This window comes from Psilocybe cubensis, chromosome 8, assembly GCF_017499595.1.
Source record: "Psilocybe cubensis strain MGC-MH-2018 chromosome 8, whole genome shotgun sequence".
Lineage (NCBI taxonomy): Eukaryota > Fungi > Basidiomycota > Agaricomycetes > Agaricales > Agrocybaceae > Psilocybe > Psilocybe cubensis.
In genome coordinates this window covers 2,348,016-2,375,658 of record NC_063006.1, presented here as the reverse complement: position 1 = coordinate 2,375,658, position 27,643 = coordinate 2,348,016, and the positions used below count along the sequence as shown (strand labels likewise).

The following is a 27,643-nucleotide window of genomic DNA, read 5'->3' as shown; positions in this document are numbered from 1 at the left end:
CAGCTATCATAAGAGCTCTAAGCAAATCCATACTGCCCAGTCGACTCCGGATCATCAACCCCCAGTTCAGCAGACGCCTTTTGAACTTGACCCATGAAATGATCCCACCACCCTTCCGAAAAGGGCTCCCCGATGTCAAGCCAAAAACTAACGCGTCGCGCGCTCAACGCCGCCTCGATGGCCGGGTCAGACAGACCTTTGTCTATGGTGAGCTCCTTGTATATGCAAAGCGCAGCGAGCAGCGATTTACACTGGCGCAGATCATCAATCATGACACTCTCACAGTAAAGCGCAGCCAAGTAAAAAAGCAGACTCGGGTGATGGTGCTGGTCAGACGATGCTGGGGCCGACATCATTTCCAACACCTTGCTTGTCAAATGCTCCTCCAAGAAAGAAAGGATTGATGTAAAGATGTCCGGCTCAGTAGCGGGTTGGCGAGAATCTTTTTGCATTCTACCGAGAATAAATTTCCGTTGACTGCTGAGGACTCCTATAAGTGACATAAAATCTGCTAACTGGTGTTGTTGGATAGAAGAAGCAGATAGAGTGGTTTCCTTTATGTTGCCGTACGTCTCGAGCCGGCGCAACATTAACAGCGCAACCTCTCCAAATTGCAACGAGAACTCTAGAGCTGTATAATCATCAATTAGGGAAATAGAAAAGTGTTCATTGCTCGGAAACCATACCGTCTGGACTTTCTAGAGATAACGAATAGTAGCCTCCCTGGATTTTAAAACACTCAGGGATTTTTTGTTCCCCAAGCTTGGCGTTGCGTAGCCCATTTTCTTCCCGAAGATAATACTTCATTAACTGTAAACTCAGTTCAAATGAATGCTTTGTAAATAGTTCAATGCGTCTGTAGCTTTTATAACCTCCAACAAAGGCGAAAAGATTTTGTTGACGAAGAAGGCTGGAGTAGGCCGTTTGATGGGGGTAGAGGGCGCTAGTCATAGAGAAAAATCCGCCAAGCAAGTATCGTCTTCGAGTTCAAAGCCATTTGCCACAAGGCGGTACAAATACACATATTGACGGTACCAGCGTTGATTATCGCGCATCAATGATATTTCGTCGAAACAGTGATAGGCCGGAATCGCAGTTGACTTTTCGTCATTCTGAGAAAGCAACCCCATCACAATGTCATAAGTTGGAAAAATCTGGTAGTCCTCCTGGCCCAACATTCCTCCAAAATCGAGTTGTTGACCAAATAAACGTCGCATATAGGCGTCTCGTATGTTCAGCCACGCTAGATCAAAGCAGCCCCACCAATGCGAACGGGCAGCGTGTCCAAGGTAGACTGTAAAAGGGTGAAAGGAGTAGTAACCAGGCTGAAAGGGAGCAGACCTGGTGAAAGGTTTCCTAAGGTAATGCATAACTTGGTGAAGAAGCCTTGGGATATGTAACATTGCAACCCTATCATATAGTTGTGCAACTGAAATAAATATCCGTCGCACTGCATGGGATTGTGGTGATTTGTATGGGCACTGACTCGGTGGAGCAACAAACTTTGGGACTGTACCATTCCTGCGTGGAAAATAGACGTAGAGGGACAGCACTTGGAGACAAGGGAGAAGTGTCGTAGCGATAAGAAACAGCAAGATGAAAGAAATTACAACAGCAACAGGGATAGTGACGGCCCAGTATCCAATAGCATGGAGAAAGTCGATGATTCCTCCCAAGAAGAGGACCAGAGCAGACTGTAGTAATAGTGGCAAGGAGGTGAAAATTTTGTCAACGTGCCATTTTTTTATACCATCAGCTCGCATATTGTATAATGCATATTTCTCCCGTGAAGAAAGGTCGGATTCATATGCTTGATGCTCTCTCAGCCATTGTAGAGAGACAATGCCAATAACAACTGTGGCCAAGCTGAGAACGAGACTTATAAACCAAAAAACGTTGACCCGAATAGAGGATGAGGTGGGTACAAAAGAGTTTGCAGGCTCCCATTTGACCGTTGTTGTATTGAGAGAGCGATCCGTTTGCGAAGCTATCTGGGAAAGAAGGCCAACAATGGTATCATTGGGGTCCGCCTGCAGGTTTTTGTACGATTCAGCGATGAAAGTGGTAACAACTGCAGAAAACAGTCCAGCCTAATAAGGAAGACGGGGTTAATTCACGCCTTTGCGACTCAGAGATGTACACTCACGAAAATGAGCAAATTCTGTACTTCGTCTTTCCAAGCATCACATTGAACTCTGTCCTTCTTAATCAATGGGTCTAACAGCAGAGCCCATGCATCTCCCTCGGGTTTAGGCGGGGCGTATTTGAATGTATCTTTAATATCCCATAACTTGCTTGGCAGATTTGGCAGGGAGTTGGACCTGGTGTTTGATTGTTTCTGCTTGAAGTAGGCAGCTTCGAACGAATTTGACAAGCAATTGTATCTTAGTTACCTCAATATGTATCGGAGAATGATTTATGCTGTCTTTTTCCTCCTGAATCGACGACATTGAGTTCGAAACTGAACGAGTTGGAATGTGAAAGTTGAGCAGGTTTCTGTTGTCCGAAACAGGAAAGACAACGCGTGACATATGTGACAAAGCGTTACGACAACGTTCTTTTCGTGCCCAACATCACCGCCGACTCTCAGCCATTATTGCCCTTCAACGGACCCCACAGGCTTTGTATAGGTAGCCTGGTGCACATATCAACATTTTCCTCAATTAAAGAAGGCCAAAGCCTCTAGTACTCATCATGAAGCTCGTCAGGTAAGTGCTAGCAATCACATTCATTTTCGCTTTGAACTCTGGATGCAGAGGGTGTTTTCGTTGCGGACGTTTATCTTAATCTCGCTACGATGGATTATGGGCTATACGAAGTGGGGGAATTAACTGCAAAAACCACTCATTATCGCATACTCTGAACGTCTCCCTGGACTTCGATCGCGCGGCATGGATGCATGTTATAACAATTCATACTGATTCGTGCTTTCCCTAGATTTTTGATGAAGCTGAACAATGAAACAGTGACGATAGAACTGAAAAATGGATCTGTTGTTCATGGAACAATCACTGGTATGCATGACTTCGATTGGCGCGTCCTTTTCAAAGTACCGATGGCTAGTTTGTATCCTTCAATTCAGGTGTTGATATGCAGATGAACACGTATCTCAAGACGGTGAAAATGACGACGCGTAATCGCGATCCCGTTTCTCTGGACTCACTATCCATTCGTGGAAACAACATCCGCTACTTCATCCTTCCTGATGCCCTGCCTCTTGATACTCTGCTGGTCGATGATGCTCCCAAACCCAAGGGACGAAAAAAGGAGGATATCAGAGGCCGTGGAAGAGGCCGCGGTGGAGATCGTGGGCGTGGACGTGGTGGTGGTGGCAGAGGTGGACGCGGCCGAGGACGAGGATTCTGATCCCTTGAATCCAGCTGATCGTCATTCCCTGCCATCAAAGGGCGGTTGGACTGGACTGCCTTTTTGGACGAGTTTTATTCGAGCTGGGGATGTAAAAATGAGATGGGTGGATCACGGGTGTTGGATTGTTGGTCCCCGAGGAGCCTTGCGACACCGAGCGTTACAGCGGCCTGTTGTCCTTCCCCTTCTTGCGATACGACATCTGCGATCCGCGCACTGACTTCGTCTGCTAATTTGTTGTTGTTTTTTCTTCTAATCATGATCTTGTAGTTTGTATGTCTTGCCAGGCTTGTAAGACGAGAGAATTTTCTATCTAACGCATTCCAGAGTCAGATATTTATCCGAAGGACGAAGGTATTAGGTAAGCGTTTGTTTCTTCACTTTCAAAGTTTGATCCTCAAATCCGCGTCTATTTGCAGTTTAAAACGGTCAATCCCCTCAGCGGAAATTTCTCCGTCTGTAAGATGCATGTTTTCAACGAAAAGGTTATATGTGATTCAAACACCTTAACCTGCTCTTAACCATAGAGCACGTTGGATTATCATGATGTTCACTATTTCAATGTCTGCCTGACCTCCGACACACCTTTGGCGCAAGTCTGCGACAGTGCCTAGACAATTTCGCAGAATATTCTTTGCCGACTGCAAAACCCTGTGTGATTGCAACTCGGTGAAAATCTTATTTCTGGTTTACATATTTTAGTTTGTTCAGCTGCCAGAAAGCTGCCACTTTGCGATGGCCGCCATCACAACTTTACCTGAGGTATTTCGTTGCCTTGTTGTAGCGCGCGACTAGCCAGCTGATATTTGGTCGATACCAAAGCCGCCCAACGGCGAGCATAAGCTTAGCATTCACTTACCTCAGCTCCTAGGCTATCAAAGGACCGTATCGTGCTCGCTTGCAATTACATACATCCTTGCCGGCGAGCGCTCTCATAGTTCCCTGGAATGACGCTGTTACAAGCATTTCACAGACCATAGTCACTTGCAGCGGTATACGCGGACAATACTCTCCTGCTATTGGTTCTAGATGCTATGGGCTCTTTCCTCGGCTATTCATCGCCCATGGTGCTGCACCGTGCACCGCCTCGCAAAGGTCGCGTTTTCGGCTGTTTGCCCATTTTATCTCCGGATCATCGACGGCATCGTTTGTGCTAATAATATGTGAACCTTCAATCCCTGTTGTGTTTCAAGTTGACCACTGGCAATGCACACGACAAGAAAGTGAGAAAGAATTTGAGGGTCATGATGGAAACGACGTGTCCGTGTGTGTCAAATTAATTTTACTTCGACGCCTTTTACAAGCCTAAAGTGACCCAACTACCTGCAGCCATAACCACTGATCTACAAATTTACAGCTATGCAGTGCGCTTGATGGATCGTCGCTATCTATGACGAGATAACACGCCCAAGAGTAAGAGGCTATTCGTTGGTATTTTAAAGCTCAATTGTCAGTTTCATCTACCTTCAACTTTTGAGTGGATTAAGAGTTCCTATACGGTCATGCTGCTTAAGGGAACTCGGTTGACCATGGCAAGCCATTCCGAAGTATTTTTACGTGAAAGTGTAAATGACAGAGATTCTTAAAGCTAGAAAGAAAACTCCGACGTAAAATGCGATTTATTTTGACTGCAAACAACGCTCTTGTAACCACAGAATCATGCATTTGCATGCATTAATCGCATTCAAAACCAACAATCGGTTCATTCGTTCAACCCCAGCAGGTTTGCTCTACCAGGATCTGTCGGCTCGTATTTGCGATTCCGCTCTAATAAGAATGCGCCTTGATCGTTTCGTGGAGCATGTCAAGAATTTTCATATCAATCTGATTTGAATAGTTGATGGCATGATGCAGTGCCGGTGTTCCATGACGATCCCGAATTGGCAACGTTCAGGGTCTGGATAATTATATAAAACCTCAGGAACTCCCGGTATGGCTCTTCAGCTGGTCTCATCCCCCTTCATCTCACATATCGATATCGCCTGGCGCGTTTTCCAACTCCTCCAATCTAATCAATTTACGTTCAATTCTACATTTTCCTCTCTTCAATCATAATGGTCAGACTCGCTACCACCGTTGTTGCTGCTACCCTTCTTGTTGTTCCCGCCCTTGCTGCGACCCAGCAGTTTGAGTATGTCCCATTCTCCCTTTGTCATGTTGAACCTAGTTTCTGATAAATTACTATAGGCGCGATGTTTCTGACGACGTCATCGTCACTCGCGAGGACTTGATCGACATCCTTGGCCGTGATGTCGTTACAGATCTTGAAGAGCGTGACCCATTCGGTTTTGGCGCCATCTTGTACGTTTTCTATGGCTAAACTCCCTCGATGTATTTACTGATGAAAAAAAAATAGTAAACTAGTCAAAACCGGCGTCAAATTGGGCAAGGAAGCCCACAAAGCCCACAACCATGTGCAAAACGCTCAGAACAACAGGAACAACAACAGGAACAACCGCCACCACAGGCGTGCCTTGGATGAAGAGCTGTCTGCACGCCAGTTCGAGGAAGAGTTTGATCTAGCAAGCCGTGAGCTCCTCGACGACCTCGAAGAGCGAGCTCCTTTCGGACTTGGTTTTGCTGCGTGCGTTTCATCTTTCATACGTTCTATTCTGAAGCTTACATTCTGCCTCATTTCTGTAGCAAACTTGTCAAAAATGGTATCCGGGCTGGAAAGGCTGCACACAGAGGTTACGAACACTACCAACAGTACCGCCGTGAGTTCGACGAAGCTAATCTCCTTGAGAGGGAATACTATGACGATCTGGACTGAGAGACGTTTCCTGAGCGTTAACACGAGCTATGTGCAGGCTGAAGGGATCTCTGAGATAGTCACGACATTGATGTACGACTAGGTGTATTTGTAAATATATCCATGACTTCTCGGACGATAGATACTCTTTGGTGCTCCATGTTCCAGTACTGAGTATGACGCGATCACTAGTATCTTGAAAACAGATAGCATACGGAACCAGATTTGCGCCTAACGCCAGCGCCAATAGCCCTTTGTAGAGGTTGAAATGCCGCTCGCAGCTACAAGATTCCGTAGCGGCTGATGCGAAACGCCGACGAGTAGGCATCTTTAACAAGAATTTCCATCTAATCGTTTCAACCAAACGAGCAGCAGAAAGCTCAGTTCAGGCCTCCCCAAACAAACTACTCCTTGGGTCCGTCTATGCTCCGACGGTCCTCTGTCCTTTGAAAAAAGTGGGTGCAGCTTAGCTTTGACATGGGTCATCACAATCTGACGTCGCGAAGGTCCAGCATATGATTGTGGTTATTACTGGTAATAAATTAAGTTCAAAATTGTAGGTCGGTCCCTACCTGTTTGTGTTATGGTATCTTCAAATTTTCTTGCTCTCAAACATAATCTACAAAATAGCATCATGATGTCAGTATATTATCATATTACATGAGACGAATGGAAAAGGCCAACTACATGCATTACATCGATGGGCATAAATTTGGCGCTGGAATATATATATATCATTCCAAAAAATACCTGTTGGCATGCTCAACTGAAATAACCGCGTTATTATACAAGAGGGTAACTTCAAACATAACTTTCATTATTGTGTCATCATCCCAGGGGATTTTACCACTGGTCTTGGGTTCACAAGTGCGTAGGTATGCGTTCATTTAGACCATTATGTAGGAGAAAGAATATCAGTCAATATTCGTACCACCAATAATTGAAATGATTCGAAATTGATGCTCTTCTGAGGTAACATTAATTACCTTATAGCCTTATACTTCCAAGTTGTTCAATTCCCCTGCCCTCGCATACTTGGGATGTGTCGAAATGGAATCTAGTTGGGTGTGATCGCAGGATTTGATACGCGCACTTTGTACGGCCGTGTTTGATGCATTTTCTTTGCGAAGGTCGAATTCGTAGCTTGTACATACTGAAGGGTTTGATGTCTTGCTTAACTCTCCGGTCCTTACAATTATCGCAGAGAACTAGACACAACGTCAGCATTGATTATTCTCCATTCCGAACGACGTTCAGCAACAACTCACATTGAGACCCTGTATTTGTAGAACAATTAGTGGAAGGCTCTCCGATTATTTGAAGGATTTCAAGACTAACCAAGACGGGTGACATCTGATCAACAAAAAGGCATGAAGTATCAGTGACTGCTACAGCAAAAAGTGACTCAACAATATTGGAAAATAATTGTGTAAGGGTTGAATGACGATAAATGCAAGTTGCTATTGTTATCTCGCCTACGCAGTATACTGCAGCTTTATAGCAATAGGTTTTCAGATGGAAATTTTACTATACCAAGAAGCGGACAACCCTTACCTGATTCAATAAGAATCACCACAACTCGAGTAAACATGCGCTGCTGATTAGCGCGTGCGGGGAAGCCTATCTGAATGGATACGATCCTGTAGATAATACAGCCTTTCAAATAGTAGGCGTTGAGAAATAATGAAAACCAAAAAATGTACGAGACTCACTCGTGCAGATGAAGTTTTCGGCCAGCGTCAAGAGGATGAATGGCCCTGCCAGGTGCAGTTTTGGAGCTATCGCATTCGCACAAAATAAGACTAGTAACGAAAAAGGCATTTCGAAGCGATTCAGAATTATAGGTTTTCAAGGGTATAGAAAAATGACTGACCTATGTTCCCGAGGAATAAAATAAAAGGAAGTAGAACAACAACATATCTATGCTCCCATACAACAAAACACCTGTAAAGCTTCGAGAGCTTAGCCGTACCTGGAGATACTTCCTCATTGAGCCAAGCACTTACCAAAAACAGATCACAGACTAGCGTTACGGCAGTATATATCGTAGTACTGACAAAAGCAGTGTGCGTCTCAAAGAACACGATTGAGCCTGGAGATACGTTGCCCGCGAATGACCCTCGCATTGTCAATATTATTGAGGTAACCATAGTCTGAAAGAAATTTGAATCGTGCCGGGAGTACTACTTGTCAATGTATGCACTCATACCGCTGTGACCAAAATGAAGAGCAGAATGCTCGTCCCATAGAGATAGATAAATGAGGCAGACCAGGATCTTCTGCTGTAAATAATCCTCATGTGTTCGACAAAAAATGTCATATAAGCTCCTGGTGAAAGAGAAGTCAACGAAGAAAAATTGGCACGATAATATATCCTTGATTGGTATCTTATCTCACCGTAAATCAAAGAGGCTAGGATAGTTCCAAGCAGTTCTGCCTGAGGAGCTGGTAAAGACATGATGTTGGCACGGATTCGAGAACACCACTGGGGCCTGATGGAATTCAAGCCAGCGCCGGGCTTTTATCACCATATCAATAGTATTATAATAAGGAATTAGGGTTCCAGGTATACGGGAGGTCTGACTTCTTGAAGAAGGTCAACGCAAAAGCCACACGCCAAGATGAACTGGTACTTTCCACATGATGAGTTGGGCGTCGAAGGGTACATTGTTGGGAACAGGTCGTCAGAGCCACGAATCCCACACTTCCGTTGTGTTGAATGGTGGATTAATTGTGTTGAGATCACGGCGCATCATTCTGCCAATGCTGCGAGATGAAATTGCATGTCAAGCTATATGATAGATTTTCTATACGGGTATGACAAATTCATGACAGCAGATAGACACCTACACCAATTATACCCAACATGGATCCATGGTGGCAGTTGCGCAAAATATCCAACAACGCTGCTATAGAATCACAAGAAAACAAATATGGCTAAGGATATACATCATTGATTTATTGAAATTTTACGAGCGATTCATGTATATGATTTGAGAACTACGAGATAAGCCTTTCGAGCTGAAACACAAATTCATAGAGGATACTTACCATTTAGACATACGGTGCGCGTCTGATTCAGAGGAAATTGTCATGTCCAACAATTTGTTTATCATTAGGATCTAATGTGGAACTGTAACATCGTTTGAGCCTAAAAATCAATAATCCACAAATAGAGACCTTGAGTGATTGGTTACCGTAAACCACACTCCCGAATCAAATACTTGCCACCCACCAACTTCGGATTAGATCAAGGTATGAGGAAGAGCACGGGCATAACGGGTAAACCGTAGTATTTCTATTATTGAAGCCTAGATAGCGATAGCTTGGCATGAGGGAAGAGGACATGGTAAGTGAGTCATAACTTGATAACGATGGAAGTGGAATTTTTCAAGTTCAGTACTGGTTATGGAAAAGCTGTAAAGGAGAGAACCAGTTCTATATCATTGGTCCAGATGAACAATGAACAAAAATGTTCATTTCCCTGAATTTTCGATAATGTTACATGTAGTTAGCTCTTCGAGATGCCCAACTTTGTTTACCTTCCCTGCTACCTCCGATTCTGGTTCTAAATTGGATTCAGGAAGAAGTGGGTGACCCATCAGATCATCAGCAAAATGTTCGGCTTCCTCCTATTCTCCGCCAGATTCACCAGTCAATACGATACCATGATTAGGGTTGGCAACGAGATCGTCTGACTCCAGCCCGCGTACGCCTTCTGCATATCAAAGAAGATATGGACAAAGAAGCTCCAATAGACATTCCCAAATATTGAGAAGACGATGGACACAAACCTTTTTTTTTCGTGATTCGTTCCAGCTTTTCTCAAGCTCTTCGATTATCTTGTCCTGTGGGTGGGGAGTGACCGATTCGATCATTAAAATCTTCGACTGTTTCCTCTTCTCCACCAGAATCATCACTCAGTACGATGCCATGATTAGGGTTGGCCACGAGGAGATCTTCTGATTCCAGCCCGCGTGCGCCTTCTGTACAAATACAACAAAGAGACGTAAACAAAGAAGCCCGTAGACATCCCGAGACAGTAATGAAACGATTGATGCAAACCTTTATTTTTTCGCGATTCGTTCCAGCTTTTCTCAAGCTCTTCAATTATCTTGTCCTGCGTCGTTTGGATGTCATCTGATGATGTGCATTTTCTGTATTTTTCGAAAAAGGATCTAAATATTGAAAAGGAAAGCGAGAGATAAGGATATTTGTGTTGAAGCATACGGTCTCATGCCTTACCGATTCACATCGTAAAATGATCCCCCCCAACCAAATGAACTGAGCAGTTTCTCAGCATATGTATCAAAGCCTGTGATGTAAAAGGCGGCTGCAAGTGCTTCAACGCAGTTCAACCTCCAAGGTTTGCCGTAATTGGTAGGGTTTGTCGCAATGAGATATGGAACTAGATCGTTTTGGTTTGCTTAGCAGTTGAAAGAGGAAAAAGGAGGAGCAATGACATACGCAGGCGTTCGTGAGGACTAGCAATTTTGTTGAAGGGAACGTCGTCGAGGCGTGCCCAAGAGCATTCCACAACAGCCAAACCTCCCGAGAGAACAATCTCGCGATCAGAAGGATTTATGATTTGCTGACCCTTTGGTCTGCAGACTGACAGTAAGAGATGTGATGTGGTTGATGAAGCTACAGCAATACTCACGACACTACAATACCCCTGAACCGAGAACCTACTCGCAATTCTTTAATGAGCCCAAGTCGCGACAATTTCTTGCCGGAGCAACGACGAGGATCACAATGGTCAAAATCCTGTTGTGCAGTGACAGTTAGATGTGGAAGATAAAACTGCAGAGGTACTTACCCACATGGCGACGGGAACTTCAATTTTAACATCCAATTCCTCTTCGTCTAATCCGTAAATACCATGTCAGGGAATTCTTTCTAATCGAAAGTGCACAATTACACACCATCGCCCGATTCTTCTTCGGAGCCGTCTTCAACGTCGTCAACTGCACTCTCAGGGCGATCTGAGACTCCAGGTATATCCACTGAGCCTGCACCTGCATAGTCCCGTCCGCGTCCTTTGTGCCCAGTAAATCCTCTTCCTGCAGGACGGCCAGAGCCCCTGGGATGTCTGTGACCGCGATTTGAGGAGCCTGCCACAGGCCCACTAGATGAATTCTTTTTGCCCATTTCTTGCGGTGTAGTATCCCCTTCTAGATATCGAACCTGTCTTTATAGACCGTCCAGCAGAGTCTTTGTGAGGATAAAACAAAGAGACACAACAACCATGGTTTGAAAGCGATTAGATTCAAAGGGAAAGGAATCGTGGGAATATAATGAACGGTTCAGTAATTTTGCCATCATTTCGTGGTCGGCGCACAAACTCATTCGACCAACATGTTCGCGACGGTGGCCAGGCTGTCCAAGGCCTCTAGGGCGCCTCTGACACCAAAGAGGGGAAACAAAGACTTTTACAAGGGTGTGTACTTACAATTCTATCTGCTAGGTTATTTATTTTGACCGTCTTGACACAGGAACCAGGCAAGCGTTTCTTCCCGGTGGACGAAGAACCGGTGCGCCTGGTAAACATGTTATTGGTGGAAAGGCGAAATACCGCCTCGTGGACGAGAAAGTCAGGGTCTACGTCGCACCTCCTCTGGAGGAGATAGAGAACAGCGTTGTACGTTCATTGCTTTCCAGTAACGATCCAACAACTGCTCAAAAAACCTCTTCATTTCGGTAGCTAAAACCGTATGTTGCTCTCGGAACAAGGCTCAACGAAAATCAGGAGATGGCTATCTTCAGCAAATTCCGGACCACTGGGGGTCTATCGCCCCGGCATTTCTTGCGCGTTGCTAGAGAACACACGTATGCAGAGATGAATCCTTCAGCACCTATTCAACCCCTCAAAACCCAACCACTATGGATGAAGGCCCAGAGAAAGCTGGAAATGATGCCCGAAACCCCCCCTACTATAGAAGAGGTGAATGCCCTTGTGTCAGCAACGGACCGACAACCGGGTGCCAGGTTCAAGACCAGAGGTTTGAGAGAGTTGGAGGAAGTTGTGCCTGAGAAGCCATGGTGATTCCTCTGTGAGTAACAAGAACCTATTATTGAGACTGTTTCCTCACTATTCTAGTTCAGGATACTACCGAGAGCTTTCGGATGGGAAGGATTTATTAATTCGAGGTTGATTTGAGAATACCAACGCTCTCTCTTACATGTACAGTACACTTGCTCGCCAGCTCTGACGCTGATATATTCTCCGAGACAACATGATATAATGCACGGTTTTACAAACCTGGATCTTGGCGCGATGGTCTGTTCACATCCCTCTTTGACCTTCTAAAGAAAGCTTCTTTCAAAGTCAATTTTTTCCACTATGCCGAAGAATAGCTCTGGTGCAGGACTTACGCGAAGTTTGTATCAATATCGAGGGATAGCGGTCGCTGCTTTTGGCACATGCTGATCAAGTCTCAGTTCATGTTTCCTCAGGCTCGTTTTGAAAGTGTTTTCACTCGAACCTCAAGTTCCGAAGCCTGAGACCTCTTACTTCGTTTCAGCCTAACAAAATTCTATAAAGAGGTGAAGTTCTCTGACGCCTGTGGATCATTAGACCGCTTCCAAATCCTTTCTAGTAACATAATAATGGCCAACACATCTTCTGCATCAGCTGCACCTTCTGGTGTTGCCTTTGCCCTTGCCAACGGTTCTCCTGTCCGCTCAGCGATGTCCATCTTCAACCTTCTTGGACGCGTCGCGATAGTCACAGGAGGTCACCGAGGTATCGGTCTCGAAATTGCACTCGCTCTCACAGAAGCCGGAGCCGTTGTCTACTGCCTCGACCTGGCACCCCAGCCCGACCAGGACTGGCTCAAAGTCAAGAACTTTGCTGCTGGGCTTCCCAACCTCGTAGCCCAAGGTGAAGTTCAGAAGGGCAGGCTCGAATATATGTCCTGCGACGTGACGAAACAAAAGGAGACGTGGGATTTGGTTGAAATGATTGCGGATAAGGAGGGTAGGATAGATATCTGCTTCGCTAACGCTGGTATGCTGTCGGGTGCAGAGGCTCTAGATTATCCTGCTGCAGATTTCCAGAAGGTATGTTTTCAGTTTGCTCATCACTTGGTGAAGATCCACATTACTAAACTGTGGGCAGATTCTGGATGTCAACATCAATGGCGTCTTGTACACCGCACAAGCTGCTGGTCGGCAGATGGTGAAACGAGACATGGCTGGGAGTATTATCTTGACTGGTAGTATCAGCGCAAGCGTTGCGAACAAGGTATGGTATTGATGATTAAGAGTTGTTGTTTCCATTTTTAAGTTTCATTTACTTATAATTGGTGACGCAGGGAATGCACTGGACAGCTTATAATACTAGCAAGGCAGCAGTTGTCCAGATGGCGCGTTCATTGGCTTGTGAACTGGGGTCGAAGAAAATTCGCGTCAACACCATCAGTCCAGGTTATATATACACCGAGTGCGTTTGCTCCTCCTCCTCTTCTTCTCTGTAGTACTATATGCCAACACGGCACATTATAGCATGACGAAGGCCTTCCTTGATGATAAGCCTCAACTTTTGAAAGAGTGGAGCTCTCATAACCCTCTCGGTCGTCTCGGTTCACCTGATGAACTTCGAGGAGTGGCTCTTTTCCTAGCCAGCGATGCTTCAACCTTCTGTACCGGGTCAGAGTGAGTGCTTTTAAGTATATCTGCTTTCCTTCAGAAGTACTGATGAATTGTCAGCCTGATTATCGATGGTGGGCACTGCGCATGGTAGTAGACAAGTCCGCCAGATAATGTCGAGAATTCCGTAGAATAGACACTTAAATGGACAATTTTCTTCAACGACAGCGCTTTATATCTGACGGTTTGCACAGAAGTAAGACTATTACCACGAGTGGACATTTTCATTTATCCCAACTGACCACAACTTTCGAAAACCTTCACGGCGACTGCTCTACGATTTGGAGTGTCAAGCACTTTGTTGGCACTTTGGGCTTCCGCTTTAAAGATGTCTCTTATCTAACTAGAAATAATGCTTTTTGTCAACCTCTGAGGCCGCAGGCCTTCGATTGTGCAAACTGAAGCCCGAGTACTTGATTGAGTTCTGAGCCTGACTGATGTCTCTGACTCAGAATGAATTGGTCAGCAATTGGTTTTGATCGTCGTGTCACTGCTTACGTGACACCTTGATGCTGATTGGCTCCCCGTGAGCCGTGGGATCTTTCAACATCTTGCCGGATGTGCCGATGATGATCGGTGAAGTTTTTTGGATATGAGCTGCAGCTCAGATGGGAGCGCGTCTTTCACACTCTCAATAGGTTGCCCATATTCCTCATGACACCATCCTGTGTAATTCTCTATTCTGAAGCTCTCCAGTTATCGAAAAGCGCCCGAAATGCTATCCATTTTGCCTCAGTGTGGGGCTGACTCGGCTGCATGACATTATATCGAAACTTCCATGTCTTCCCAACTTGTGAAAAGGCGATACCACTACAGCAGACTACTTATCATATTATTAAACTTCTGTTCTCTTCTAGCATAGTACGGTGCCCGAGTCCTTGGCCCAATTATAAGCATTAACGACATAACGATGCGAAAATACCTACAGTCTCCACGATTTCTATTCTGGTCTGTACTTCCAAATCATCGAAAACAAAAACACAACGTCAATCCTGTGCCCCTGCGAACATTCACACCAATCGAACCAACCTATATAATCAGTTCGTCTCAGCCATGCGTTCACGCTTTATCCACTTGCACATAAGGGAAGATGTCAGACTCTTCCCACCCTTTAGGCGTCGCTGCTGCTCTCGCCACTGAGGCCCCACCAGTTCGTACTGCTCTGAATCTGTTCTCTCTGCTCGGAAAAGTTGCCATTGTCACTGGTGGGCACCGTGGTATTGGACTCGAAATAGCACTTGCCCTTGTAGAAGTTGGGGCCATCGTGTACTGCCTCGACTTGTCCAACGAGCCCAACGAAGAGTGGCTCAAAGTCCAGAAATTCGCCTCTGAGCTGGGTGATCTAGTCTCGGAAGGCAAAATCAAGAAAGGGAGGCTTGAATATATGCCATGCGATGTTACAAACCAGAAGGAGATGTGGACTCTGGTAGACAAAATTGCTTCACAGGAGGGAAGGTTAGACATTTGTTTCGCAAATGCTGGAATTGCGGGGTTCACCGGAATATTGGAGTACCCAGAGGAAGATTTCCAGAAGGTTTGATTTAATTTAGAGGTTGTTTCTCGCCAGGTCAATTTTCCAAGGACAGGTACTCGATGTCAATGTCAATGGCGCCTTCTACACTGCTCAGGCTGCTGCTCGGGAAATGGTAAAACGTCAAATAGCTGGTAGCATCATATTGACGAGTAGTATATGTGGAAGTGTTGCTCTTCCAGTAAGTATACAGATTCTTCTGTTGGGTTCTTGGGCATTTACCTGGAATGAAAACAGAGGGTTAAAACCGTTGCCTATAACATCAGTAAGGCTTCGGTGCTTCAGATGGGGAGATCCATGGCGTGTGAACTTGGGGAAAATAATATCCGCGTCAATACTATCAGTCCTGGATATATTTTCACTGCGTAGGTTCCGTTTTTTTTTTTTTTTGAAGAATAACACATCACTGAAGTCCTTAATTCATACCAGCATGACCAAGAACCCTCTTGATAGTACCCCAGGTTTAACGCAGGAATGGAGTTCCCAAAACCCACTTGGTCGCCTTGGCAGGACAGATGAACTGCGAGGAGCCGCGCTCTTCCTGGCAAGCGATGCATCTACGTTTTGCACTGGCTCAAAGTAAGTTTCTCAACTCTTGAGCTGGGCTTGTCAACGCCAAGGCAAATTAATTAATCGTGAACTCGCACATTAGCCTCACCGTTGACGGTGGTCACTGTGCGTGGTAGGCCGAAAATTGGATTCTATATAAAAGACAACAGTAAGCTCAAAAAACCTCTCGCTGTATGGCAACTTAAGAATACAACAGAAAATTATCAATGACACGCGAATACAAGACACTCAAACAAGTCCGATACAGTATAGTCGGAATATCTGTGTTGTGGAATCATTCAGACATAAATATCAATCAATCATGTTTAAAATTGTTTTCACAAGCAACCTAGCGCAAAGGCATGGTCACTGTCAAATTAACAAATACAGATTAAAAGTGAAGGCAGAAGCAACCTGGCGCTAAGGCTTGGTTTACTATGCAGAATAATCAAATTAACAAATACAGATTGACAAGTGAAGGCAGAAGCAACCTGGCGCTAAGGCTTGGTTTACTATGCTAAATACAAATACACAAAATTAACAGAGAGGCAGCCTGGCGCTAAGGCGTGGCCGCAGGATGTTGGAATTTATAGGTCAATTAAGAACATGTGCACGGTTTGTCGCTGGTGGTGCAACCGCATGAGTCCGAACTGCCTTTGCACGAACACTATAGCATAGTAATTGACACGTCAAATAACGCCATCATCAATGAATTCAGTTTACTCACCTTATCAGTGTGTGTTTTGTTAGGACACTGTGGGCAATCGCATTTGCCCTTTGGGCAAGCACAGCCTGTGCCTTGGGGTCCGCAAGCGCTGGTGAATTAGATAATTTAAGCAATGATACGGTGAGGAATAGGGGTGAAACGTACGAGCATCCTCTCTGGCAGGTGCAGTCGGTGGCCATTATTGATAGTTAAAGTTGTTGGATGTTGTGCGAATCAAAGATGGAAGGTGAATGGCTGCCTGAATCAATGACCCGTACAGTTTATATAGGGTAGCAGTGGCAGTGGTGTGGGTGATGACGTTGAAAACTTTGGAGTGAAGTAAAACACACGGGCCAGACAAGTGAGGAGAAAGAGGATCTGCGTCACAGGTGAGGCAATTGAGCGCCGAACTGTGGATATGGGGTATCCTGGTTTTGGAATAAATTTTGCCTCCGCTCCAACAGTGATCGGAACTCAAAAATAACAAGCCAGATTATCACGACGACGTTGGCGATAGCGTCTCAGACCACAGTTACGACCTCAATACGCAAATAAGACACTTTGTAACGGCAAGCATCACTTGAATATTCTCAGTGTGGCACATTGCGTTTGGCATAATGTGCCACTGCAGACGCTGAACTATTAGCGCTACTATGCCTTGGGGACGTCTTAAAATAGACCTACCGCTGCACAGATTATAAGGACATTGTCTACATCATTCTATCGTCAGTAAGAAAAAATACATTGTGGTTGTGATGGAGTATATGAGGTATGTACATACATATGATGTCGAGAAGACTGAGAGGTTTAATAACGAAGACTAGATGAAGACCCACTCTTGATAAAGAATGTTGTAGGTTCAAAAGGCCTTGACTTTAAACTTGAAATGCAATGAAGACAAGTTTAGCAAAGGAAATAGAGTGTTCCTCATCTGGTTCCTGAATTCCGTCACTGAGTTTATCCTTGTTCCCTGTAATAAAAGGATTCTCTCATGAACGGTAAGCTCCATGTCCAACCTTTTGAGTGAACGATACTCGAGTTGGTTCAATGCATTGGCGAGGCGTGTCCAGAAAACGTGCGTCTGAATATCGCGTGCTGTATGTGCATTGTGATGCAGCGGAAAGAGGATTGAGATGTTGAGGCAAACCATATTACTTGGCCGTGTAATTGATTCGAGTGCTTGCACAAAGCCTAGCAGGTCTCGTCCCACTTTCCCAAAAGACATGCGAACGGAAAACTTCTTCAACGCATTAAGCCTGCCCAGGTCAATGTTTCCTGGAAAACTCATGCCATTGACAATTTGAGTGTCTACAAGACCCGTCAGATGTTTTGATGTCGATGAAACGGAAAACAACCAGGATAAAAATATGACATACCTTCCCAGCAACGCCATTTTATAACCTTGATTTTATCCGCATGTGTTAGCATGACACTCCATGTGGCATTGGTGTTGGCAGTGGACTCGGTACGAACGCTGAGGTATCTGAGCTCAGCCTTCGGATGCGCGGGTGGGTCTTCTATCCAGTGTCCAGAAGGAAGATAAGACTCAGGACGTAATGTAAGTACGTTATTAAGGGAGAGATAATGAGTGCAGGTGTTGAGTGCCGACACAGGAAGCGATCCTAGGTTGGCAAGGCTGAGCATCTTGAGAGATGGTGAAAGGAATAAGAACAGCAAAGAGCATCGTAGTTCTGGCGAAAATTGATTCCAATGAAGAAACCCCACTTCGCATCCAAAAGTGAGCTGTCGAACACTGTGAAGCATATCCAAGAGTCGGGGTAGAGACTTTTGTTGGGTTATCCACTGAGAATTGTATACCGGATAAGAATCAAGTAGTTCAAAGGTTTTAACAAATCCTCTAGTATGTGGTCTCTTTTGGAACAGGTTGCATAGTCCGTCAACGCGCCGGACTACATCGCGAATGACAATGGGGCTAGGCTGGCTCCTCAAACGGAGAGTTATCGTTCTGAAGAGCAGTGGAAGAACACGAGAGTGATTGTCATGGGATAGAAGAGAACATGCTTTTAAAGTATTCCACTCCTTCTCGTTCTCGAGGATCTGAAATATGAGTGACAAGAGCTCTGGTGGCACTCTCGCCATGGAAGTCGGGGAAGAAGTTAGACAGTGATATAGTCACTCAGCGCGAGTAAAGCAGTGACAATGAAGCGGAGATTGATTGGATCAAGCAAAGTTCAAAGAGAATAGAAATAGTCGACATTCATCTTATCTAACCGACTGACATAGTAACATTTAAGTACTCAATCCATGTATAATCTGGGCGTAACCCGTAGGTCAGCACAACGACTTAATAGCGACCCTAAAGCATAGTGATTAAATTGGAGTATCTAATTTCCAGCATGCACTATTTCGATTGATTCAACGCCACATTATTATTGTAAGTACCATATCGTATTCTAGAAGTAACCAGCAAAAACAAAGCTACTGTTAATCCGCAGGGATCTGTATGTTTCATGTTCAGTTTTGCGCAGTCACAGTACTTCTCAGCATAAAGAACTTGGATAATTGCCGTGTAAAACGGCGCTGGGTCTTCGCAGGTCTTGCATAGATTGGTCTAAGAAGGGCAGTATCTGTTAGCTGGAGGTATAAATCTACCGTGGCTTCGGGAGCATCCCAGTGGGCCTATAAATATACTCGAGCAATAAGTTCGCAGGCCTGGTGGTTCAATAAATCACTTACGAAATGGTTAAGACCAGGAGCAATGTTGAAATTAATGGAATTTACGATCCCTTCTTTCGTGGCTTCTTCCTGCGCCGCCCATACACCCGCAATGCCAAAAGCCGCCGATTTCTCGCCAGCAAGGAAAGATATCTTCATTTTTGGGAATAGTGCCTTGGTGGACGGGTCAAACAAAACTTTACGGAAGACTGCGTTCAATTGGGGAGTGAAGCCCATGATATACGGTGCATCTCCGGCAGACTCCTCATTGGATCCAATCATTCCTTGTTGCTCGGCCTTCGACATGCTAAAGATGGAGCCAGGACGTGAAGACGAGGGAAGAACGTATTCCAGGGTATTGAGATCTTTCTTGGAGAGATCGTCATGGTCGAAGTATGCTGTAACCCACTGGTTGAAGTACGGGAAACGTTGTTCAGGAGGGATACTTTCAACAGCAAAAGGTGCCCAATTTTTCTCGGGCATAGGCAATCCGTAAATAAGAGGTGCAGCCTCTGTTGTGTGCCACAATTAGGCACGATTCCTTCTGTGCATTAGGTGAAAGTTTACGCACCGTGTAAGATTAATCCCCGGAGATATGAAGCCAAGACAGAGCGCATCTCAGAAGGAAGGGTATCGGCGTGAGCGATGACAGCATTAGCCTCTCCCGCACCAACCGACCATCCAATGAGAACGATGCCTCCGGTTTTACCATCTTCAGAAAGCTTGGGAAGGTTTTTTGCCTTAATCAATGCGACAATAAATCTGGCAATCTCATGACCACGTTCCCTAAGCCAGCTGTGCTTCTCTTCGTCCGAGCCATTGACAAGGATATTGAACTCCTCCGGTGAATATGGGGTAGATCCAGAATAGTTGCGTCGGTTGAGGGCAATTATACGGACTCCTTTCCCCGCTGCACATGCTTGGACCTTCTCAAAAACCGCTACAGGTCCCGCGGGAAAGATTATTAACTGTCAAAAATGGTAAACAAATTTACAGGAAAGACTTACGTGCGGCGAAAAACATCCCATGAATGGCAATAGCGGTCGTGTAGGGTGTTGACTTGGTCTCGAGCGCTCCGCTATCGGTGTATGCGAGCTCTACCCCAGAGTCGCTCACAACTACTTTCCCATAGGTAGGAGACATTATCTGGGCGAGGTTTGAATCCGGGAAAATTATGACCTTTATGGATCGACGCAAACGATTTATATGCTGGCCAGGACATATCCACCGTTTTGGTCAGGCCATTTTGACGTCCGATATTTAAAATTTTGAGTGCAACGAGTAAGACCAGTATGAGACTAGAACACGACTATATTATGTTTATCCTGTAGAGAACTGTTGAAGAATAGCAGAGGATTAGATTAATACCAATTTCCACATATCAAAAAAGAGACTTTGTACTCCGGTCACGGAACATGAGCTGGGGTATACCGATAAGCATGTCGTTGAAATGCCATTCTGCTGGGCCGTTCCCGTTGCGGCTGCTACCTTCCGAGCACTTTGCTCCCGTCACCACCGCTGGCGGAGGAGGAAGCGGAGGCGTTTTTGTTACGGTGTCATGAGACCGTAAAACACGTTATAAGATGTTGTATGTAGCATACTCAACAGGTAAGCCATACTTCTTCCTCTGTAATACGAAAGGCCAACTAACAGTGAGGAATCGAACGGAGACCGGATACTGGCCTGTAGACAGCTGTAGACTGGAGGTGCGTAAGTTGTGTGACTGGCAGCGATTAGGGTTGCATTTGGGTGGGTAGCTTTTCCATAGGACTCGCAACCTTCAGACGTGTGGCAGTCCTGCGTCAACGGTCACGATCAAACTGTATCAAATACCCCCAGGTGGCGTTTGGGCCTGCAGGGTCAACAGCAGTGCAACAACAGATTGAACGCCGCCATCAGGTAATTCATCGGCAAGGTTCGGGTAGGAAACCGCCTTTGTGACGAAGATTTGGCATTGGTTAGCAGCACTCTGTATCGAAATATCCCAGTGGAAATGATCAGCAAGAAATAAGGATGATTGAAATATGGGCTAATATGGGTGTCAAATTGACTTTTGAAAGGAAATCCTTGAATGGAAATTGTGCTTTCGCGGAAAATCAAAGTTTAAGTTCAGCTCGTGACTCCGCTCCGAATGTCTGGAAGCATTCCATTCGTCGGCTTGGCCTCCGATGTTTCTTCGCTGTCAACTTGTTCTTCAGATACCTTCGGTTCAATAGCACAACTGGTCAACTTCGCTCTTAACGCCTTGTTTATCATCCATAAACCACCTGAGCGACTAGCTTGTTATCAACTGTCGATCCCTCTCCATTGGAATTCTCTGGACCAACTTGATCAACAAATCATTACCCTTTCGTTCGTTACTCTCATACCTGATGCTCAAATTTGGCGTATACAATCCTTCCACCTCAATTTAAATAATTCTGGATATGATATCGATCTGATTTGCGCAAAACATCACACTATCTTCGCCATCATTAGGAAAATGATCTTGTAATGCAATTTTTTTGCTTGTTCGTCAACTTTTCGGTATTCTATCTGCGGGACTAATGCTCAATCCGTTGATATTCAACATCTCTCGTCATCACGGATGATGCGCCGCACAATGTGCCACTGGTCCGGATACATAACTACTGCCAACCGAAAGAAACATGATCGCCTACCTTATCGGGGTTGATTGTGTTCGGGTTGTGAGGACATAGATACCCCCGCATTGCCTCCTTCACTCACTGAACATCGTGTCAGTCTATGAGACCTGAAGGGTTGGCCACACTTGTCTAGTCGCGAGTATTGAACCGGTGAATAGGTCATTTCTATTCGATTCTTTGAAAGCAACGAAATGGTCTCCTTAGGAGAACTTTGGAGATTTTAACCAGGGAACTGTTGCCCCCATAACGTGTGTGCTGTTGATGCGTAGCGCTTGAAGAATGTTCGGACCTCTGAGCTGACCCGTATCAATCAGGAGTTCTGTCGAGCACTGGTTGTTGCCTGATACCCCTAGCCGAGAAACACGGTTCGTATTTTCATCGTTGAGAAAAACAATACTCCATCTCATTCAATTCAATATAGTGTGATCGGACGTGCCAAGCTCTACAGTTACATAATTCCTGTGAATAGGGTCAGAACTACAGTTCTGAAGAGTATAAAGACATAGATGACCCTATCTAGATTCTCCAGCTGGTCTCCTCTACTTCGCGCAGGTCGCATTCGCATCCAATCAACCCCACGCAACATCCCTACCCTACTCCTCTAACTCTCAAATACATTCTTTCCGCTATGGTTAAATTCACCTCCGTTTTCTTTGTTGCTGCTGTCGTCGTCAACGCTGTTCCTACTTTGGCCAGGCAGGTCTTCTTTTCGTACAATTAATGCTGGTATGCTAAACGCATACAGCTTCAGGGACAACCGACGAAGCCTAGAGTCAGATGATATTGTTCTATCTCGCGACGTTATTGAGGCTGTATATGGGCGGGAGCTTACGGACGTCGAGCTCCAGGAACGAGCTCCGTTTTTTCCTCTCATCTTGTATGTCTCTTTGAGGTCCATATCAAGATTTTATTACAGGCTGACTATTTTTTAGTGCTGCGCTGAGAATTGGCGCCCAAGTCGGTGCCCGCGTAGGCTCAAGAGTTGCTAGCAAGGTTGGCCGCAAGGCCGCACACAAGGCTGCCGAGCATCACCAGCAAAACCACAACAATAACCACCACCACAAGAGATCTCTCGAAACGAGTGACATTTGGAACGATCTCTTAGAAAGGGAAGAATTCTTCGACGAGGCATTTGAGAGACGGGATATAAACGAGCTCGACTGAGGGGCAGATTGGCATGGGGAAGTCACCAGCCGTGTTACCCGCGATGGGTAGCACATGGCATCTAACGAAGGCACATGGGCAAATAGGATGGTTAATGCTAACCTTTGTACATTCAGTGTACCCAAAATATGCGAGATAGTCGTTGAATATGCAATATCATGTCATTGATAACGATTGATAAGTTCCTGCGTTGACAAATGGTGCCTCAGGTTGAGCTAATTACTGCACCTTTGCTATTTCACTTTAGACGCCTAGAGATAGGTAAGGGTAATGGGATGAAATCTACAATTTCGCATGGGAATGGGGACCTCTTACCACTCGGAACGAAATTACTTTTGCCTTATTATTCCAGCTTCATGAGAACCCTGCCTGAGTGAGCGGCCCGGGAAGCCTCAGATGACCAGCCTTACTTGATCCGAAAAAATGATCGGACAGCACACAATGACAACTCAAATGGACATACTACGTCGATATACATGCGTGTACACATATATATAGTAAGCATAACCCTTCTACGTCTAATGACTCTAGAGTCTACAATCCACAGTCGCTTATGTTGCAGTATTTATTTTTTCATACATTCACACTGTCTTATGAGCGTGTACAAGAATAATGCGATATCAGGCTACCACTAGCCACAGCGCCCATCTAGCCAGCCAATCAGTGACAGGGCACGTTTTACTTTGTTATCCCCATTTTCGGGGCATTCAAATTGGCAAAGAATAAAAGGCAAGACTTCGTTAATTTATTGCCTCACCGTTCTTTCTTCTCTCTCTCATCAAGTGTTACTAATCGCTTGGAGGATTTACTCGATGTCTTTTAAGAAAGTACAAGTCAGTGACGATGGAGTTGAGCTAGGGTACATTGACAGCGGCCCAGTCAACGACTCGAGCGATTATACGACAATTATCGTTATCCATGGTTTATGCTTTAGTTCCAGTACGTCTTATCACTTCAACGCACTGGCAAGTTTTTTCTAAATTGTTCCTCATACATCTGGTATATCTACAGCGATATTCAAAAGGGTCCAAGCCATGGCTGCAAGCAAGAATATTCGCTTCATTGCTGTATCACGAAGGAATTATCCTGGATCGACAGCCTTCACGCCTGCCGAGCTTGAGGTAATGGTAAACGGTACGGATGAACAGCGCGATACGTGGATGAAGAACCGCGGACACGAATATGCCATTTTGATTGACAAGTTAATCGAGAAGTACCAGCTCCCGCCAGTGGCGAGCGATAGGAAATCAGGCGGCGTTGTGCTTTATGGATGGTCGCTTGGTTCAGGGGAGGCAAATGCCACAATTGCACACGCAGATACACTTCCTGCTTCCGTGAGAGACAGGCTCCAGAAGTACCTCCGTGCATTGATATTACATGGTATGTGATGATGACTACATTACACCTACTCCTCTGAACCCTGCTCCTCTCCTTTTCTTTTTGTTTCTCTCAAAAATCTAAAGAAGGACCGCCCCTCGTTTTTGGACTTCCTATGCCCGAGAAGAATTGGGCGCCGTTTCAGATCGAGTCCGTTCCTCCAGAACTCAAATTTCCCATGTTCGCGCAGTGGGTTACAGGATACTTTGACCATGGGAACGCCCTCGCCACGCGGGAACTCAATGACCTCTCATATATACTCCCATCCTCCTTTAAACCGGGTACTATCTACAACCTCACCATGGAGGAATACACTTCCGCAGTCTGTACAGGACAAAAGGAGGCCTCCTCCGAAATACCGTACATGTTCGGCTTTCAGAGCCAGCTTCATTCGGCTTACCAAAAGGCACTTTTTGATCCCCAAATCAAGACATTGTTCCCGAGTTTGGTAAAAGCGTATTTGTCGGGAGAGAAAGCTCCTGCGTTTGGCATTGCCGCCATGTGGGCTATACAGGATGAGGCAGAGAAACGTGGTGCATTGAAGTCAATGAGATTCGAGATGGTGGAAGGAATCAATCATTTCGTGAGTTCAAGTGTTGTTGACATTCTGACATTTATGTTGAATGTGCGTCAATGATATACAGCCACATTGGGAAGAGCCAGAAAGGGCTCTCGATATCTATTTGAAACTGGCATCCCCATTGTAAATGCCATTGAAAAATAACCGGTGAACGAATCTCTCGCTACATATAGTTTTAACACAATGAAGTTCATATGACACATTCGTATCGAATTAAAACCCCACTTTTGTCACTTTTCACTCGGTAGTACACAAGGATGAGAAAAACATCGCTATGGGCGCTTGTCCCAAACAAATTTTAACCCCGAGAACGCCGCCTAAATCAGTTGCATGGTGTTCTTAATCTTATGTAATGCAATTTCAGTGGCTGTTCTTGTCTAGATTTAGACATTGATATGCCTAATTGAGAGCATGCATCCCATGCCTAGAGAAATTAAATCACCGCGTGAGGGTCCACGATGTCCGCTTGTACATTGAGTTTACATCATAACATGGTTGATAGTATTTTCTACCCTGGGAAGCATGCCAAAAGAACAGCGTCGATATTGGGACTGGCCATTACCCCAAGGCATGCAGATTTTTTGTCGAATTGACTGCAACCTGAACCACAAATTCAATCAGCTTGCCTTACATTTTGGGATAGTATCACATTCAATGTATACCAATAGGATCCCATATTAAACTCCTGCCTTCATATACTGCATATGTGTACTAGATAATATATGCAAAGTGGTTTAGTCAAGCTCGTCAAGCTCATCAAAATCCCTCTCGAACTCCTCCTCGAACGCACGCCCATACAAATCCTCTTCCGCTTGATATTCTCTCCCGTATATCTCCTCATCAAATGCAAGGTTGTCACGTTCAACAAAATCTAGCTCAAGGTCCTCGTAATCCCTGCGGTTATTGAACGCCGCTTGAGCAAGTGAGGAGGCTACATGGGCCGCGTGGTGCACGGCGTGCGGGTGCGCCTCAACATGCGTCATCCCAGACTTCATAAATCTGGCAAACCCAGGGCTTCGCGCATCAATGCCTGCGATTGTACGTTCGAAGAGATTATCGAGCTCAGCTGCACCGCGCGCGAGGAGGATCTCGTGCTCGCTAGCGTCTTCCCGGCGGATCACACTGGTAGATACACAACGTGAACATCCTCCATGAGCCCTAGAGATTTAATGGTCTAATAAAGTGAGCACTCACACAGAGGCAACCTTCTTTATTCCATGCCATAACTTGTGGAAGAAGTGCCCAATCTTACTGCGCTCTACGAGGCCTTGCATATCTCCATCTTCGAACTCTCGAAGGTCAAGTTCCTCGGCAATGCGCCCAAAGAGCTCTTCTGTCTCGCGTGCAAAAGGTGAAAGGGCGGACGAGTCCGAGGGAGAAATAGACCGGCTGTGGATGCATATAAGTAAGATTTATTGTTGATAAAATTGAAGTGTGTGTAATATCCCAACAATGGAGGGAAAGGTGTAGTTGCCGATGTGTAGGCAATGATGTAGGCACATCATGCGAAGGGTGCCAATGCCTGAAGTATAAACACTACGCAAAGACACACCTTTCAAGTTCAAACTCCTCCCAACCAGATCCAGCCGCCAGCACAGAAACAGGACCGGCGACAAGGGCAGCAGCGACGAGAAGGGTGGCGGATGTGACTTTGACCATTTTACTATAGAGTACTGTGGATATTTAAGAGTTATAAGAGTGTTGTTTATTTGCGTATATAAGCTAACTGTGATCAACACAGATAGAAGGCGTAGGATGGGAAAGGGGTGGGGGAGGAGACCAGCTGAGGAAATTGCGTACGATAGGGATAACTACTTATATACCCTCACCTACATACGTCTGTTGAACTTTTACCCACAGTCAGATGCTGACGAATTTAGATTAACAACAGGCATAGTCCTATCAATAATCAAAAGGTGGAATGTGGATGATCGTTTCTTACGATGGGCGCTGTTCGCACTGCCGTTCACGCCGACGGCATGGGTGGATCAGTCAGTGATTGTCAACGTGTGATACTTTGATAGAGTAACGGAAGGAGTGGCGATAAAGGACATTAGCTGTGTCGCTTTCGGATCGTGATGACCCCCGTTGGGTTTCTTGAATCATTGAGGCAAAATGTGGCTCGTGGCTATCACCAGTCGCTGAGCAGAGAACGTACGCCGAGGCTTTATTTTAACACACTCTTGAAGTGGTTTGAATGAAAGCTACATAACTTACTGAGGGGAAGACCACTTCCTGCACCGAACCCAGCTTACAACGTAATTACTCTCTACCACGGGCCCAGACGGACAAGTTCTCCAAAAGCCGGATGTCAGTGGCTGAGAACATCATGAAATTCTGATCCCTACTTCCGCTTGAGGTCAAGCGCCATGTAACACCATCATTTCCTGTCATTGATAAAACAAACAAGAACTATTCACTTAGAAGTATCCCGTTCTTGAAACACCGCCGAGAAGGTAGGTTTATAATTAAACTACTATATTATTAGTATATAGTTCAGGCCCTCCAGGGCCATTGAATGACGACAGCGCAGACTGATGACAATGTATGTAATCTGTAAACTAAAAACACGAATAACCAACAGATGGGTAGATCCAAGGTAGGTCGGCCTGTGGTCAGCGCTGTGTTAAGTAGCAGCGGCAAAACC

The 27,643-nt window shown here is 45.3% G+C and overlaps 13 protein-coding genes across 13 annotated transcripts; 7 read left to right on the top strand and 6 right to left on the bottom strand.

Annotated features, from left to right (window-relative positions):
• Positions 1 to 17: 17 nt before the first annotated feature.
• Positions 18 to 2,450, bottom strand: JR316_0009261 (uncharacterized protein; the record flags this gene model as incomplete). The annotated part of the gene is made up of 6 exons (XM_047894966.1): positions 18 to 631; positions 687 to 810; positions 873 to 943; positions 1,487 to 2,090; positions 2,147 to 2,338; positions 2,394 to 2,450. The coding sequence occupies 6 exons, from the start codon at positions 2,448 to 2,450 to the stop codon at positions 18 to 20; spliced, it is 1,662 nt and encodes a 553-aa protein (XP_047746425.1).
• Positions 2,451 to 2,694: 244 nt separating this feature from the next.
• JR316_0009260 (mRNA splicing protein smd1) lies at positions 2,695 to 3,366 on the top strand (the record flags this gene model as incomplete). The annotated part of the gene is made up of 3 exons (XM_047894965.1): positions 2,695 to 2,708; positions 2,938 to 3,014; positions 3,083 to 3,366. 3 exons carry the CDS (start codon positions 2,695 to 2,697, stop codon positions 3,364 to 3,366), a joined length of 375 nt encoding a protein of 124 aa, XP_047746424.1.
• A 2,054-nt stretch (positions 3,367 to 5,420) lies between these two features.
• JR316_0009259 (uncharacterized protein) lies at positions 5,421 to 6,139 on the top strand (the record flags this gene model as incomplete). The annotated part of the gene is made up of 4 exons (XM_047894964.1): positions 5,421 to 5,497; positions 5,554 to 5,667; positions 5,723 to 5,950; positions 6,010 to 6,139. 4 exons carry the CDS (start codon positions 5,421 to 5,423, stop codon positions 6,137 to 6,139), a joined length of 549 nt encoding a protein of 182 aa, XP_047746423.1.
• A 3,804-nt stretch (positions 6,140 to 9,943) lies between these two features.
• On the bottom strand, positions 9,944 to 11,269 carry JR316_0009258 (18S rRNA aminocarboxypropyltransferase; the record flags this gene model as incomplete). The annotated part of the gene is made up of 7 exons (XM_047894963.1): positions 9,944 to 10,104; positions 10,184 to 10,296; positions 10,364 to 10,526; positions 10,586 to 10,722; positions 10,779 to 10,885; positions 10,938 to 10,984; positions 11,044 to 11,269. The coding sequence occupies 7 exons, from the start codon at positions 11,267 to 11,269 to the stop codon at positions 9,944 to 9,946; spliced, it is 954 nt and encodes a 317-aa protein (XP_047746422.1).
• Positions 11,270 to 11,476: 207 nt separating this feature from the next.
• JR316_0009257 (uncharacterized protein) lies at positions 11,477 to 12,164 on the top strand (the record flags this gene model as incomplete). Its single annotated transcript, XM_047894962.1, has 3 exons — positions 11,477 to 11,558; positions 11,614 to 11,759; positions 11,823 to 12,164. The coding sequence occupies 3 exons, from the start codon at positions 11,477 to 11,479 to the stop codon at positions 12,162 to 12,164; spliced, it is 570 nt and encodes a 189-aa protein (XP_047746421.1).
• Positions 12,165 to 12,727: 563 nt separating this feature from the next.
• JR316_0009256 (Short chain dehydrogenases/reductase notP') lies at positions 12,728 to 13,862 on the top strand (the record flags this gene model as incomplete). The annotated part of the gene is made up of 5 exons (XM_047894961.1): positions 12,728 to 13,180; positions 13,239 to 13,364; positions 13,435 to 13,562; positions 13,625 to 13,774; positions 13,829 to 13,862. 5 exons carry the CDS (start codon positions 12,728 to 12,730, stop codon positions 13,860 to 13,862), a joined length of 891 nt encoding a protein of 296 aa, XP_047746420.1.
• Positions 13,863 to 14,858: 996 nt separating this feature from the next.
• JR316_0009255 (Sorbose reductase sou1) lies at positions 14,859 to 15,985 on the top strand (the record flags this gene model as incomplete). The annotated part of the gene is made up of 5 exons (XM_047894960.1): positions 14,859 to 15,302; positions 15,355 to 15,480; positions 15,537 to 15,664; positions 15,810 to 15,878; positions 15,952 to 15,985. 5 exons carry the CDS (start codon positions 14,859 to 14,861, stop codon positions 15,983 to 15,985), a joined length of 801 nt encoding a protein of 266 aa, XP_047746419.1.
• A 457-nt stretch (positions 15,986 to 16,442) lies between these two features.
• JR316_0009254 (uncharacterized protein) lies at positions 16,443 to 16,754 on the bottom strand (the record flags this gene model as incomplete). The annotated part of the gene is made up of 2 exons (XM_047894959.1): positions 16,443 to 16,515; positions 16,576 to 16,754. The coding sequence occupies 2 exons, from the start codon at positions 16,752 to 16,754 to the stop codon at positions 16,443 to 16,445; spliced, it is 252 nt and encodes an 83-aa protein (XP_047746418.1).
• Positions 16,755 to 17,429: 675 nt separating this feature from the next.
• Positions 17,430 to 18,198, bottom strand: JR316_0009253 (uncharacterized protein; the record flags this gene model as incomplete). The annotated part of the gene is made up of 3 exons (XM_047894958.1): positions 17,430 to 17,524; positions 17,710 to 17,862; positions 17,931 to 18,198. 3 exons carry the CDS (start codon positions 18,196 to 18,198, stop codon positions 17,430 to 17,432), a joined length of 516 nt encoding a protein of 171 aa, XP_047746417.1.
• An 831-nt stretch (positions 18,199 to 19,029) lies between these two features.
• On the bottom strand, positions 19,030 to 20,373 carry JR316_0009252 (uncharacterized protein; the record flags this gene model as incomplete). The annotated part of the gene is made up of 4 exons (XM_047894957.1): positions 19,030 to 19,194; positions 19,252 to 19,742; positions 19,802 to 20,170; positions 20,238 to 20,373. The coding sequence occupies 4 exons, from the start codon at positions 20,371 to 20,373 to the stop codon at positions 19,030 to 19,032; spliced, it is 1,161 nt and encodes a 386-aa protein (XP_047746416.1).
• Positions 20,374 to 22,503: 2,130 nt separating this feature from the next.
• Positions 22,504 to 23,039, top strand: JR316_0009251 (uncharacterized protein; the record flags this gene model as incomplete). The annotated part of the gene is made up of 3 exons (XM_047894956.1): positions 22,504 to 22,586; positions 22,621 to 22,752; positions 22,808 to 23,039. The coding sequence occupies 3 exons, from the start codon at positions 22,504 to 22,506 to the stop codon at positions 23,037 to 23,039; spliced, it is 447 nt and encodes a 148-aa protein (XP_047746415.1).
• Positions 23,040 to 23,851: 812 nt separating this feature from the next.
• Positions 23,852 to 25,123, top strand: JR316_0009250 (uncharacterized protein; the record flags this gene model as incomplete). The annotated part of the gene is made up of 4 exons (XM_047894955.1): positions 23,852 to 23,978; positions 24,051 to 24,419; positions 24,503 to 24,999; positions 25,061 to 25,123. The coding sequence occupies 4 exons, from the start codon at positions 23,852 to 23,854 to the stop codon at positions 25,121 to 25,123; spliced, it is 1,056 nt and encodes a 351-aa protein (XP_047746414.1).
• A 607-nt stretch (positions 25,124 to 25,730) lies between these two features.
• JR316_0009249 (uncharacterized protein) lies at positions 25,731 to 26,655 on the bottom strand (the record flags this gene model as incomplete). Its single annotated transcript, XM_047894954.1, has 3 exons — positions 25,731 to 26,154; positions 26,191 to 26,385; positions 26,549 to 26,655. 3 exons carry the CDS (start codon positions 26,653 to 26,655, stop codon positions 25,731 to 25,733), a joined length of 726 nt encoding a protein of 241 aa, XP_047746413.1.
• Between the last annotated feature and the right edge of the window lie 988 nt (positions 26,656 to 27,643).